Genomic DNA, 14,093 nt, shown 5'->3' with positions numbered 1-14,093 from the left:
AGCTGGGATAGGCTCCAGCATGCCTGCGACCCTGTAGAACAGGATAAAGAGGCTAGAGATAATGAGAATGAGAATAATGGCTTTTTTTCATGGTATATCAGATATATTCTGTTCAGCTTGCTTTGTCTTCGACTCGTTCAGTATCATGCTAGCTGAATGGAATATATCTGATATACCACTCAATGCCAGCCAATATTATTTCAATATATCACTCAGGTTTGTGATGTATTTTGTATGAAAAATGCAAGTTTTTCAACACTAGAAGATAACCTTTATATCTTCAAGCCAACATATGATTTTTTTATTGTATCGACACATTTATTGTATCGACACAAAGTTTCTTCTTCTTTCTTCACATTCACACATCCAAATTTATCAAAACAATTCATAGATATCCTCGCTCCTGAGGAAAATATGTCATGGTTGTGTTTCTCGATGTCCTGGATATAGTTTGTATGAAAAATATGAGTGGTGTATTTCCTAGTAAAGCACTCATGTCTATGTAAAATTTATATTATAGCACTGATTAACAGCATTAATAATTGTGTCAATGGAATGTCCTCACAAGGATGGGTAGGATAAATTTGTGTGTGTGTGTGTGTGTGTGTGTGTGTGTGTGTGTGTGTGTGTGTGTGTGTGTGTGTGTAACTCAACACTATCCTCTGGTCTAGCTAGTGTTTCCAGCGCATCGTCTTTCCGTCGTTTAGTCTCCATTAGTAACCAGGCACTGTTTCCTCATCTACATAAGGACTTAAACACCACTCTCACACCTACACACACCCTCTCTCTCTCTCTCTCTCTCTCTCTCTATCTGTGTGTCATTCACCCACACACAGTCTACTCACACACAGATCACACAGACACTCATGTTGGTAACTGTTTTGATTACGAGGCCTACAGAAGTGGCTACAATTAACACTGGAAGAAGCCAATGGTTGCATTGTGTTCTGTCAGTGCTAGGAATGTTATTATCTGTCATAATATTCTTCTTTATGATAAATAAAGAAGAATATTATGACAGAAGGGCTGCACGGTGGTGTAGTGATTAGCATGGTTGCCTCACAGCAAGAAGATTCGGGGTTCGAGCCCAGTGGCCGGCAGGGGCCTTTCTGCGTGGAGTTTGCATGTTCTCCCCGTGTCTGCGTGGGTTTCCTCCGGGTGCTCCAGTTTCCCCCACAGTCCAAAGACATGCAGTTAGGTTAACATGGGGCGGCCTTAGGCTGATGTGCCCTTGAGCGAGGCACCTAACCCCCAACTGCTCCCCAGGTGCTGTTAGCATAGCTGCTCACTGCTCTGGGTATATGTGTGTGCTCATTGCTCACATGGGTGTTCACTGCTTCAGATGGGTTAAATGCAGAGAGGAATTTCACAAGTGTATGTGTGATGAATAAAAGTTGTTCTTCATCTTAAAATCATCCTACAGTTTAATGATGGTATTGGGCCTCCGCAAGCCACCAGAACAGCTTAACTGCACTTTGACAATAATTCTACAAATTTCTAGAACTGTTCTGGAGGAATGTACACCATTCTTTCAAAAGACAGTCCCTCAGTTTGGGTGATGGTTGTATCACATTATAACATGGCAGTCCAAAACCCTCTATATTTCAGCTTGCATACATTCAATTTCATTTCAGTTGGCTTAGAAATCTGGTGACTGTGAAATCCATATCCTCATTTTAATGCTCATCAAACCATTCAGTAACACCCTCAATACCCTGTAGATAGAGATGTAAGCACCCGATCAGGATAGAAATGTTTCATTATAGGATAAAGGTGATCAGTTAGAAGAACTGTATATTGATTTGCAGTGGCACTTCCCTCTAAAGAGAACAGTGGCCCCAATTCATGCCAGCAAAATGCCCTCACAGCACAAGAGACACCAATTTTTTCTTTAATTTGTCACGTGTGTATTCATTAGAACATGGTTGAGGAATTGATTGACAGTTGAAATTGGCAGACACTGGTTCCAATGTTGTCTATGCTGGAGACTCGTCTTAAAGAACCGAAATATTTAATGATACTTGGCCAATACTATTTCATTCTCGTTTACTGTGCAAATGCAAACAGCATGGTGATTTAAAAAAAATAATAATAATTTAACTTTTGACTTTGTAATAATGCAACAGGCCTTGGTGAAACCAAGCTGTCCATGACATATGCAGCCACAGGTCTAGAGACACAGACACATTTTCATAGACACCCATAGTCCACACATATTCTTATGCTTCTACAGTATACTCCTTACACACTTTCTTGCATGCAGTACATATGAAAAGTTTTACATGTGTATGATCATCATAGTATTTCATGTGATTGGATGGTTGACCTGCCTGTTACAGGGAAACTCCACATTGGTGGACTCTGGTTGACCCTCCTCTCTGATCAGCACTTTATCCAGGAACCAACCACAACCTCCACCCCGGCCATCATGACCAATTCGCACCCTCCTGAGGGTGCCGAGTGATACAGCCTCTATCACAAACTCATCTGCCTGAAGCAAACAGAGCAAGAGAAAAACAGAATTGTAAAAGGATGGAATGTTTTTTTAAGCAATATAAGAAACTGCATTTGGTATGCTTTTGGTATTTTGTGTGTAGTTGCTGTACTCAAGATGTCAGTTGATCTATCTTGACAAAGAAAGAAAGACAGAGACAAATGACAGAGATCACAAATGTGTGGTCATAAGATAAAGTCTGTCCTTTTTGGCTCTCTCCCTCTCATGCTGGCAAAATTTAAGCTTTGCATGTCACTGCTGCTATATGCATTCTCATAATTGCATTTCCTGAAAAAATTTCCAAACGTATTGGACCAAACTGTCGCTCTGACAGTGGAATAAAAGGAAATTGCTTGTCTCATTGGTGATGGTAATATTTGCGTTTGGAAATTGACAGAAGTTATTCTGTGGTTAGCTTAGCTGAGGAAACTAATTTCCTAGTCACCCCCTATTATAGGATATTTACCCCCTATTATAGGATATTTCCTATTATAGGATAAAGGTGATCAGTTAGAAGAACTGTATATTGATTTGCAGTGGCACTTCCCTCTAAAGAGAACAGTGGCCCCAATTCATGCCAGCAAAATGCCCTCACAGCACAAGAGACACCAATTTTTTCTTTAATTTGTCACGTGTGTATTCATTAGAACATGGTTGAGGAATTGACTGACAGTTGAAATTGGCAGACACTGGTTCCAATGTTGTCTATGCTGGAGACTCGTCTTAAAGAACCGAAATATTTAATGATACTTGGCCAATACTATTTCATTCTCGTTTACTGTGCAAATGCAAACAGAATAGGCAAAATTGGGCACAGCCGGGAAAAAAAAAGTTTACTTTCCCTCTGACAAAATACAGTCATTCTTAAATGAATGTTAAAAAAAAGTAATAGTATTTCTCAAAAACGCATGGCAACATTGTGCTTTCAACACAAAAAATCTGACAGTGCTGACCTACAGCAACCATCAATTACATAAGCAGTTAAAAACACAATTAAGTTTCAATCAAGGGCTGAAATATCTGGAAAGGTTGAAAATTTGCCACAAAAATTATGTTTGAGTGAGGAGGGCAAAGAAACCCAAAATTCTGTTTCAAAACCGTCTCGTGTAATAGATAGTATAGTGTAGAGCAGTGTTTCTCAAACACTGGGCCATGGCAATCTAGTGGGTCACAAATTTTTTTCACGTTGAAGCTAATTTTTACTCATAGTATGGTACAGTTGCTGAATTGCATCCGACGTCACATCCGCCTCATTAAGCTACGGTCACACTACTGCTCTTGATGCTTTGCAATGGGTTATCACTGAAAATGAGACATTTTGGTGGTGATGCATGGCGATATACACGTGAGCGAAAAGTTACACAGCAGGTGAACATTTGACCGTTGCACCTTTGTGCTTGAGTCTAGCACAGCTCGAGCAGCCACACTCTCTCACGGAGTGCGTTGTGCATGCGCTTGGGACCCAGTCATTATGGGAAACACCTGATACTGATTTGAGTGCAATTAACATACACAGATATGGATGCTGTTTTCATAGAGACTTTGAAGTATTATCACTGTCACGTTTGTTTCTCGCCATGTTTATAACGCTGTTTAAAAAGTCTGCTTTATGATTCTGCTTTGCTTTTGTTTGTGTTTCGTTTTTGTAAATATCACGCCTACTAATAAACACTATACCTGCAATTAGATCCATCTACTGCCGCCAATCTTGTATCAGGTTGAGCCCCAGATCTTTAACCCAGCCACATATAAAAAGTTGTACTCCTCCATGCTCTTCCAGGTTTTCATCTGTTTGTCTGTGTGGAACAATGTCTACAGCACCAGGTACTTTGAGATATCGGGGAACTCAACGGATGGATAATTTTCCAACTCATAGGAAAAATCCTTCTTTGTTAATGTGTAAGGATCTGTCTCACTGAGTGGTTTCTATATCCACTTCTTTTGAGTGTACTTCTTGGTTTTAATAACTTGCTTGTTTGCTGTACACAAACAGGGCAATATGTTCTTGTGTTAATCGACCAGACTCCACTTTTGGATCATTAATCCCTTTTGACTGAGAATACCCTGCATGCATGGTTTTATGTTGGCTTCTGGAACACCCATACAGTTTTAAATATAAAACCTACAATTAAAAGCAGTTTGTTTTTATTGCATTTATTTACTTCCTGGGCTCCCATCTGTAACAGGGAGTGATGTTACATTCCATTAATACACTTTACAATAGATTATTAGACTCTAATAGAATAGATGAGCCAAAATAATTGGGAATCTTTTTTAATGGGCCTCAACTCGGTACAAGAATGAATAGGTAGAAAAGGTCGAGAACCCCTGGTGTAGTGTATAACGTTTTTGAGGTCAGCAAGTTTTAAAATCAGGTATTAGATCCCATTTCCATCTTAGACTGTTTGTATAAAGGTGCCACAAAAGAAGCCCTTCTTGAGAGCAATCCACAAAATTCAGCATCTAAACTTCACTAAACATCATTGGAACTCCAAAAATAGTGTTCTGTGGACAAATGAAACCAAATTCAAATGTTTTGGCCATGCATGTTTGACAAAACTGTTTGAAATTTGTTGTGAGCTTAGGTTGACACTTTTATATTTGAATACTGATTGTGAAAATAACTTACATTGCCCTTCTCAAACTTGTTGACATTGGTTTTGCTCATAAACATGAACCTTTCTCCCGTGTCCCCTAGGTCTCCAACCAAGCTCATATACACACTTGCGTCTGTCCCACTGCCAGTTACATTCCCCGTGCAGATAGTGATTCGATATTTCACCACTGAAAGACAATAATGGCAAATGATAATGGTATAATAACATAATTTGGCAGAAGAACATATCAGAAAAGCAAATATATACAAGATCTATACAAGGTATTTGGGCGGCACATTAGCACTGTCGTCTCACAGCAAGAAGGTTCTGGGTTCGAGCCCAGTGGCCGACAGGGGCCTTTCTGTGTGAAGTTTGCATGTTCTCCCCGAGTCTGCATGGGTTTCCTATGGGTGCTCCATTTTCCCCCACAGTCCAAAGGCATGCAGTTAGGTTAACGTGGGACAACCTTGAGCTGAAGTGCCCAAGAGTGGCGGTGCACACGAATGCAGCGGCTTTGCTCTCTTATGATGAACTAAATTTTGTTGTACATTTGTGCAGTGACAATAAAGGCATTCTATTCTATTCTATTCTATTCTATTCTATTCTATTCTATATTACACAGTGGTGCAAATATATGAAGTTTATCTTCGCGTGGTAAATATATTTCATGAGTTAGCAAAGCAAACGAGTGAAATATTTTTCAACATGAGAAGATAAACTTCACATATTCATGCTACCATGCAATATTCGTTTTATTGTATGAACACATCCACAAAAAATACACAAGTTAATCAAAAGAATTTTAATTTTGAAGCAGTTTGCTATTTTGACAACGTGCATCTAGTCAGCAGGAAAATACTGGGAGTGACATCATCGGAGTGAAATATCAGAAATTATTATACACACGGGCTACTTTTTCCATGGAATAAAAACATGTATTCTATTCCCTTCTAGTGGGTTTATTGATGGCATGCAATATTGTTATCATATCACTTATCCTACATGTATTACACCACTCTACCCAATGGAAAATGAACGTGCAATATTGTTATAATATTGCACATTGTCAAGACAACACGTCATACATCAGAGCTCATGCAAAGATCCACTGACAAAACTTTGCTGTTGTGCATGTGCAGAATTATTTCTTTATCGGCTGGGAGAGAGAGAAGACGAGACTAATCCAGTGCTCGGTTTAAGCACAAAATAAATAAACTGAAAACTGAAACTTAGGATGCGCTGAACACCTGAAAGGCTACCAAAACTTCATTATATATTCTTCACGCATATTTACAAGAGAAAAACATACCAACGGACATCAGAAAACTGGAAAAGAGACACATCAGAGATGTAAAACTTCCACGCTAGCAAGTGACTGTGACAGTTTGTACGCAAACATGGCTGTGAGGTTTGCTTCATTAGAAGCCGAAGATTTAAAGAGAATGATGCGCTGAACACTCTAAAGGCTACCAAAACTTCACTGGATATTCTTCATGCATTTACAAGAGAAAAACAGACCAACAGACATCCAAAAACTGGAAAAGAGAGCAATAGTGGAAATATTGTCAAAGTTCTACTTGGAGGTGAGGAAAAGTGACGGAGACTTTTACAAGAGGACTTTACTCGTGGACTTCACTCAGCAAAGCCCTTTTTGTTTTGAACAACTGCAATGTAACAATTAACTACGACCAAAAGTAACTTTGAACTTGAACTGTCAATCTGGATACAGCTTGTATATAAGTTGGGTGGTTGGTCAGGATTTTTGGACTTGTACTATTTTTATTGTTAGAACTTTGACTTAGTACATTGGATTGACAGAACATTGAATTACATTCAGTCAGAATCAGCATTCAATATTGGTAAATTACCCCCCTGTTCTTAACTTTTTGTAAAATCTATAATTGTTCCACTAAATGTGTATAATAATAATAATAATAATAATAATAATAATAATAATAACAATAATAATAATAAAATATTGGCTGGTTTTTTTCATGGTATATCAGATATATTCCATTCAGCTAGCATGATATTGAACGAGTCATTCAATATCATGCTAACTGAATGGAATATATCTGATATACCACTCAAAGCCAGCCAATATTATTTAAATATGTCATTCACATCCACGATGTATTTTGTATGAAAAATGTGAGTTTTTCAACGTGAAAAGATGTCTTCAAGCCAAATGGTGATTTTCTTTTTATTATATAGACACATTCAGAAACAAAAAAAATGCAAATTAATCAAAGTAATTCATCAATTTCCTCATTAGTGAGAATATTGGAAATATGTTACTCAATATCCTGGATGTAGTCTGTATGAAAAATACAAGTGGCCTATTTCCCAGTAAAACACTCATGTCTATCCATCCATTACCCATAACCACTTATCCTGTGCAGGATCGCAGGCAAGCTGGAGCCTATCCCAGCTGACTATGGGCGAGAGGCAGGGTACACCCTGGACAAGTCGCCAGGTCATCGCAGGGCTGATACATAGAGACAAACAACCATTCACACTCATGGTCAATTTAGAGCCACCAATTAGCCTAACCTGCATGTCTTTGGACTATGGGGGAAACCAGAGCACCCAGAGAAAACCCATGCAGACACGGGAAGAACATGCAAACTCCACACAGAAAGGCCCCCGTTGGCCGCTGGGCTCGAATCCAGAACCTTCTTGCTGTGAGGTGACAGTGCTAACCACTAAACCACCGTGCCACCCAACACTCATGTCTATAATCTCATCTCATCTCATTATCTCTAGCCGCTTTATCCTTCTACAGGGTCGCAGGCAAGCTGGAGCCTATCCCAGCTGACTACGGGTGAAAGGCGGGGTACACCCTGGACAAGTCGCCAGGTCATCACAGGGCTGACACATAGACACAGACAACCATTCACACTCACATTCACACCTACGGTCAATTTAGAGTCACCAGTTAACCTAACCTGCATGTCTTTGGACTGTGGGGGAAACCAGAGCACCCGGAGGAAACCCACGTGGACACGGGGAGAACATGCAAACTCCACACAGAAAGGCCCTCGCCAGCCCCGGGGCTTGAACCCAGGACCTTCTTGCTGTGAGGCGACAGCGCTAACCACTACACCACCGTGCCGCCCCCATGTCTATAATGATAAATATATTTATTATATAGACATGACTGTTCTACTGGGAAATACGCCACTCATTTTACTGATTCTGTATGATTCAAGAAAACAGTTAGGATTGAGACCAAATCTATTTTTTAGTTGGTTCAGAAATTCTCATATAAAGTTGATTTAGCATCTAGTAGCCAGTCAACATTTTCACAAGACAAAGCATGTGTTTTTATCTTATAATTACCATTACACTGACAGTGTTAAGAAAATTATTTGTTAGCTAGGTCACCAGCTAGCACAAAGATACCTGAGCTGTCTTTGACAATGTCCAATACAATATGTAGAGACACCAGGTTTTTTGTTTGTTTGTTTGTTTGTTTGTTTGTTTGTTTGTTTGTTTGTTTGTTTTTCCTCTGCACACATTACAATTCCTATTTGCTGTCTGTTCTGTTACTATTTGACTCTGCCTTTTCACACCAACTCTATCTTACCATATTTGACCAAACTAAGTACCTTAAAAATCACAATAGGACACACACACACACACACACACACACACACACACACACACACACACACACCTCCAGGTTGGATTATTGTAATGTCTTACTGTCTGGATGTTCCAATAAGTGCATAAACAAGCTCCAGTTAGTTCAAAATGCAGCAGCAAGAGTCCTTACTAGAACTAGAAAATATGACCACATCGCCCTTGTCTTATCCACACTGCATTGGCTCCCAATCAAATTTCATATTGATTATAAAATACTACTATTGACCTTTAAAGCACTGAATGGTCTCACACCACAGTACCTGAGCGAACTTCTGGTCCTCTATGACCCGTCACGCCTACTTAGATCAAAAGGTGCAGGCTATCTGCTGGTACCTCGTATAGTGAAGGCTACATCAGGGGGCAGAGCCTTTTCTTACAAAGCCCCACAGTTATGGAACAGCCTTCCAAGTAATGTTCTGGAATCAGACACAGTCTCAGTGTTTAAGTCTAGGCTGAAAACATATCTGTTTAGTCAAGCATTTTGTTAATGGTGTTTATGAGGTAAAGGAGTAGATCATGCCTGTGTTACCTTCTGGCTCTCCCCTTTTAGTTATGCTGTCATAGTTAGTTTTGCACTTATTCAGGTGACATTGGGCATACCTAACAACCTGTGTTTTCTCCCCCCCCCCCCCCCCCCCCCCCATCTGTCCCTCTGAGTTACATGTTGTTCCTGGGATTGAGATGCTGACCTCTTCTGCTCCTCGGACCTGCCTGATCCATCCTGGTGCCCTGTGTCTGGTTGGAGTCTCATCGCATCGCTCCTGTGGAGGATGGCCCCATGTGGACAGTTGAAAGTCACACTTGGAGGACACTCTGGACACTTACAGTAATGCTTTTACGGTATGGCTGAGGACTACAGTTGACTTGCTAATTTTAGGACTGCAGTTGTCATGAACAGTTTTGCACTCAAGTTTCCATCAATGAAGAGTTATAACATCAACGAAACTGACTTCATGTTAAAACTGTTAATGTTATAGTCATGTTGTCTGTTGTTGCCCAAATGAGGATAGGTTCCCTTTTGAGTCTGGTTCCTCTCGAGGTTTCTTCCTCATGCCGTCTGAGTGAGTTTTTCCTTACCACCGTCGCCACAGGCTTACTCATTGGAGATAGATTAAGGATAAAATCAGCTCATGTTTTAAGTCATTCAAATTCTATAAAGCTGCTTTGCTACAATGTAACAAAGCAGCTTTATAGAATTTGGAACATTTGGAACTCTAAAATGTTTTTGTACTGACTCAGTAATGTAGAAGTCATAAAATAGAAATCTGTAACAAAGTTTATGTGAAAAAAATAGGCTGCCTAAGACTTTTGCACTGTACTTTATATATATATATATATATATATATATATATATATATATATATATATATATATATATAGTTGGTTGTAATTTGTAGTTCTTTTACATGGCAGGGGCTCTGGAACATGGACTCCTGTAGCTGGCAGTTCTCTGATGATCTCCTGGTCATCCTCGTTGATGTCTAGCCAGCGATTACAGGCAAAATTATATTTCTCTCTGTTTATGGTCTTCATTAAGGTAACCTGCATGCACAAACACACATGAAGGTCAGCAAAGATGCAACAAAATAAATCATAGGAAACTAATAGCTGTGTGGATCGTCATTCTCACTCTGCCTAGATGCCAGCCACAGAACGGGTGTCTCTTTTCATGCCAAATTCTTAGCTTCCTTATCTTCCCAATCTCAGGCAACAAAATCTACCACAGCAACCCAGGGGAAAATAATGTGTTAATAAAGCACATGTAATAAATGCACACATGAACTATAGATGTACGTATATAACAATAATAGCACAACAGGTCATTTTCAGTACCATGAACTTGTCACACTGGCCCTGTTCAAAGCTGTCTGATTTGCTCTCCAGCTTCATCTCGTCACTCTTGCCCTTTTCCCCATACACTTGTATAAATATCTGTGCGTCTGTACCTGCTCCTTTCATATCCGATGTAAAGATCCACAGTGACCATGGGTACTCTACATATCAGAGAGAAAGTTTGTCTGTTTCCATGTGTTTTAATGCTAGTCAGTTCACCATCTTAGTCAGTATCAACAACAATGTGTCACATGTTTCTTGAAATTCTTCTACTGAGCAGTGGCGAACCATTACTATTAGAGCTGGGACTTCAACTGGGTCAAGACTTAGCCAGACACACCAAAAAAGCAACAGGGCAAAGTATTTTGCAAGGGATTAACAGCAGGCTGCCAAGTGGCTCTGTTGTATGTAGTTGTTGATATTGAGTTTAAAAGTAACTAAGTAAATGACATAGGGATAGTCTGAGTGAAAAATACTGTGGTGAGCATGTGTGAAAGAAGAGTCTGGAGACAGAAATCTTAGTTTCTCAGTCGTTAGCCTGTGCTATTTGCTCTCAATAGCACTGGCTTCGCTGCTTTATTAGCATTCACTAACACTACTGATGAACGCTACACCGGCTGGGAGGTTACTTCACTGCTGCACTGATGGCACCAACTAGCATTGGTCTTCGAGAAGGCTGAGGGTGATACATTTTTGGTCCCTCCCACTATAACTCAAAATCTGGTTGGTTAATTCATCTGTCACTTCCTACATAAACATACACTGCCATCGCCTTCTGTCCCGGTAATGAAGTCCTAACCAATGAGTGAGCCAGCTCTAAACTCTTCTCCACCTAGCAACAACAAATAAAAAAAATCTAATTGGATAACTCTATTTTAATGTTTTCAGGACAGTAATCCTTTAATTTCTGAAGCAAATTTGATAGAAAATAAGGCCAAATTAAAATTAGAAGAGAATAATTATAATGAAATTATGAAAGAATGAAATAAATTAAATATAACATTGAAAGGCTGATATGTTTGGGCCTTCTCTGAAGACCGAGAAGGCCCTGGCGGTTCCCCTCTGCTATTGAGGTACTAAAGAATAATGACTGAACAAACCATGTTGATGTTCCCTTGTTTGCAGTGGATTTTCCATCAACCAACTATTTTCTATTTACACCCTTAAAACCTGAATAGAAATGCAAGAATTTCAAAATAAAACCTAAATTAAATAAAACTGGTACATGTGTCTGGGGTGAAAAACAAATGACAACAATGTGATAAATAGTGATGAAAACCATGACATTATCTTATTCAACACAAAAGTAGTTGCTAAAAACCCACAATGATTCACTTTTTTTGGACTGAAATCTGCTTGAAAATATGCACAACATTTGGAAACATCGCCAATGAATTTTGGTTCTACTGAACATTCCTTTTCATCCACCTGCCAACATTAGTATCACTGTGTGGTTTGCTGGTGCAGTTATTTGGGCAAGAGAAGAAACAGCAGGTGGAAGATAAGAGAGAAAAGCACATGGCAGAGGGACAAGTACAGTATCTCACTCTTCAGTTTGGATTTGCGCAGTGAGACCATTTCATACAGCTCCCTCTCTACTAAACCATCTCCATCATCTTCATCCAACCAGCGGCGACATGGGAAAACCTGCTCAATCCCTGTAAAAGGGCAATACACTGTCACCTGAGGGGAAAAAATAGAAAAGGACAAAAGAAATAAAATGGCTATATATATAATTTTAGCTTATATATCCTGTTTAATGTTCTGTCCCTTTGACCAAGGCAATCTTATTTGATTTCATAGGAAGACAATTGACAATTGTAAATATTTCACTGTGCAATTAAAACAATATGTAAAAAGAGGATGCTCTTAGCATATCTTAACTCAAAATGTATGCTCATAAAGACCCTCAAAAACATATTTGCACAGAGACAGACACACATACACACCTTCTCGCAGTACCACCCACAGCTGATTCCAGCATTGTCGTGGCCAATTGTGACTCTGCTGAGTGGACTGATCAGGTCCATGATCTCCACACTAAAGATGTCAATCTGAGCACGCTCGAATGTTCCACCTTCCAAAAATATCTTCCCACTATTTTTGATGCCTTTCTGGCCATACATCACCAGATGGATCTTTGAATTGGTGCCAGCACCCCGAATATCTCCAGTCATCACCTGAACGTTATACACCATTGCTGCGCACAAACAAACAGATAATGACATTATGCAGGTACTTTCATTCATTATGAATTTAAAAAGTTGAATGTTCTCTCTCTCTCTCACACACACATACATACCCATCGGTTGCATTGCTCCTACTGCCACATCTCGCTGTATTTTTCCATCACCTTCAGCTATGTCAAACCAAGCATCAACAGGAAACTGGTACATCTCCTTATTACCCAAATCATCTATGACCACCTGTAACACACACACACACACACACACACACACACACACACACACACACACACACACACACACAAAAGGCCACATATAAAGCCCACCTTTGGTAAATGTCAGTGGAAGAAAGTTAGATTTATACTTCACACGCCTGGGGTGGCACGGTGGTGTAATGGTTAGCACTGTCGCCTCACAGCAAGAAGGTCCTGGGTTCGAGCCCAGTGGCCGGCAAGGGCCTTTCTGTGTGGAGTTTGCATGTTCTCCCTGTGTCTGCATGGGTTTCCTCCAGGTGCTCTGGTTTCCCCCACAGTCCAAAGACATGCAGATTAGGCTAATTGGTGGCTCTAAATTGACCGTGAGTGTGAATGGTTGTGTCAGCCCTGTGATAACCTGGCAACTTGTACAGGGTGTACCCTGCCTCTTGCCCATTGTCAGCTGGGATAGGCTCCAGCTTGCCTGCAACCCTGCAGAACAGGATAAGCAGCTACAGATGATGGATGGATATATTAGTTTACCACATAAGTCCATACATGTTCCATATTTTATTTCACACTTTCAATGTCTTCAAATATTGATCTTCAATGTAGAAAATAGTCAGAATACAAAAAAATGTCTGAAAGAGCAGGTGTGTCCAGACTTTTGACTGGTCCCCATTTAAATGTCAGTTGTTATAATGTCAGAAGAGGCAATAATAGAGATGACAATACAGTATGTATTAGCACTACGTGTGTAACAGGGCTTTACATTAGCACCCGCCCACCCACCAAATGCAGGTAAAATTCGGCTTTGGCGGGTAATGACTTTAGTCTCACTAGCCACTTTGGCGGGTGGTTTATTCTGTGGTATGACAATATATTTTAATTGTAGTTTTCTCTGAAGGCATCTGTGTGGCGTTTGCATGTTCTCCCCATGTCTGCGTGGGTTTCCTCCGGGTGCTCCGGTTTCCCCCACAGTCCAAAAGCATGCAGGTTAGGCAAATTGGTGGCTCTAAATTGACCGTAGGTGTGAGTGTGAATGGTTGTTTGTCTCTATGTGTCAGCCCTGCGATAACCTGGCGACTTGTCCAGGGTGTACTCCGCCTCTCACTCATAGTCAGCTGGGATAGGCTCCCTG

General features: G+C 40.1%; 1 protein-coding gene across 1 annotated transcript in view; it reads right to left on the bottom strand.

Annotated features, from left to right (window-relative positions):
- Positions 1 to 14,093, bottom strand: part of LOC132894886 (lipoxygenase homology domain-containing protein 1-like) — a 157,856-nt gene that overhangs the window by 119,949 nt on the left and 23,814 nt on the right. The window contains exons 8-15 of the mRNA XM_060935019.1: positions 12,875 to 12,998; positions 12,522 to 12,772; positions 12,120 to 12,255; positions 10,573 to 10,733; positions 10,370 to 10,456; positions 10,146 to 10,281; positions 5,124 to 5,278; positions 2,331 to 2,491 (exon numbers count right to left, since the gene is read on the bottom strand). Of these exons, the coding sequence (XP_060791002.1) occupies positions 2,331 to 2,491; positions 5,124 to 5,278; positions 10,146 to 10,281; positions 10,370 to 10,456; positions 10,573 to 10,733; positions 12,120 to 12,255; positions 12,522 to 12,772; positions 12,875 to 12,998 (1,211 nt within the window). The remainder of the gene's footprint in view (positions 1 to 2,330; positions 2,492 to 5,123; positions 5,279 to 10,145; positions 10,282 to 10,369; positions 10,457 to 10,572; positions 10,734 to 12,119; positions 12,256 to 12,521; positions 12,773 to 12,874; positions 12,999 to 14,093) is intronic.

The sequence above is a fragment of the Neoarius graeffei genome, chromosome 12 (assembly GCF_027579695.1).
Source record: "Neoarius graeffei isolate fNeoGra1 chromosome 12, fNeoGra1.pri, whole genome shotgun sequence".
NCBI classification, from domain to species: domain Eukaryota; kingdom Metazoa; phylum Chordata; class Actinopteri; order Siluriformes; family Ariidae; genus Neoarius; species Neoarius graeffei.
Note: the sequence above shows the minus strand (reverse complement) of the source record. Positions and strands in the feature narration are given on the sequence as shown.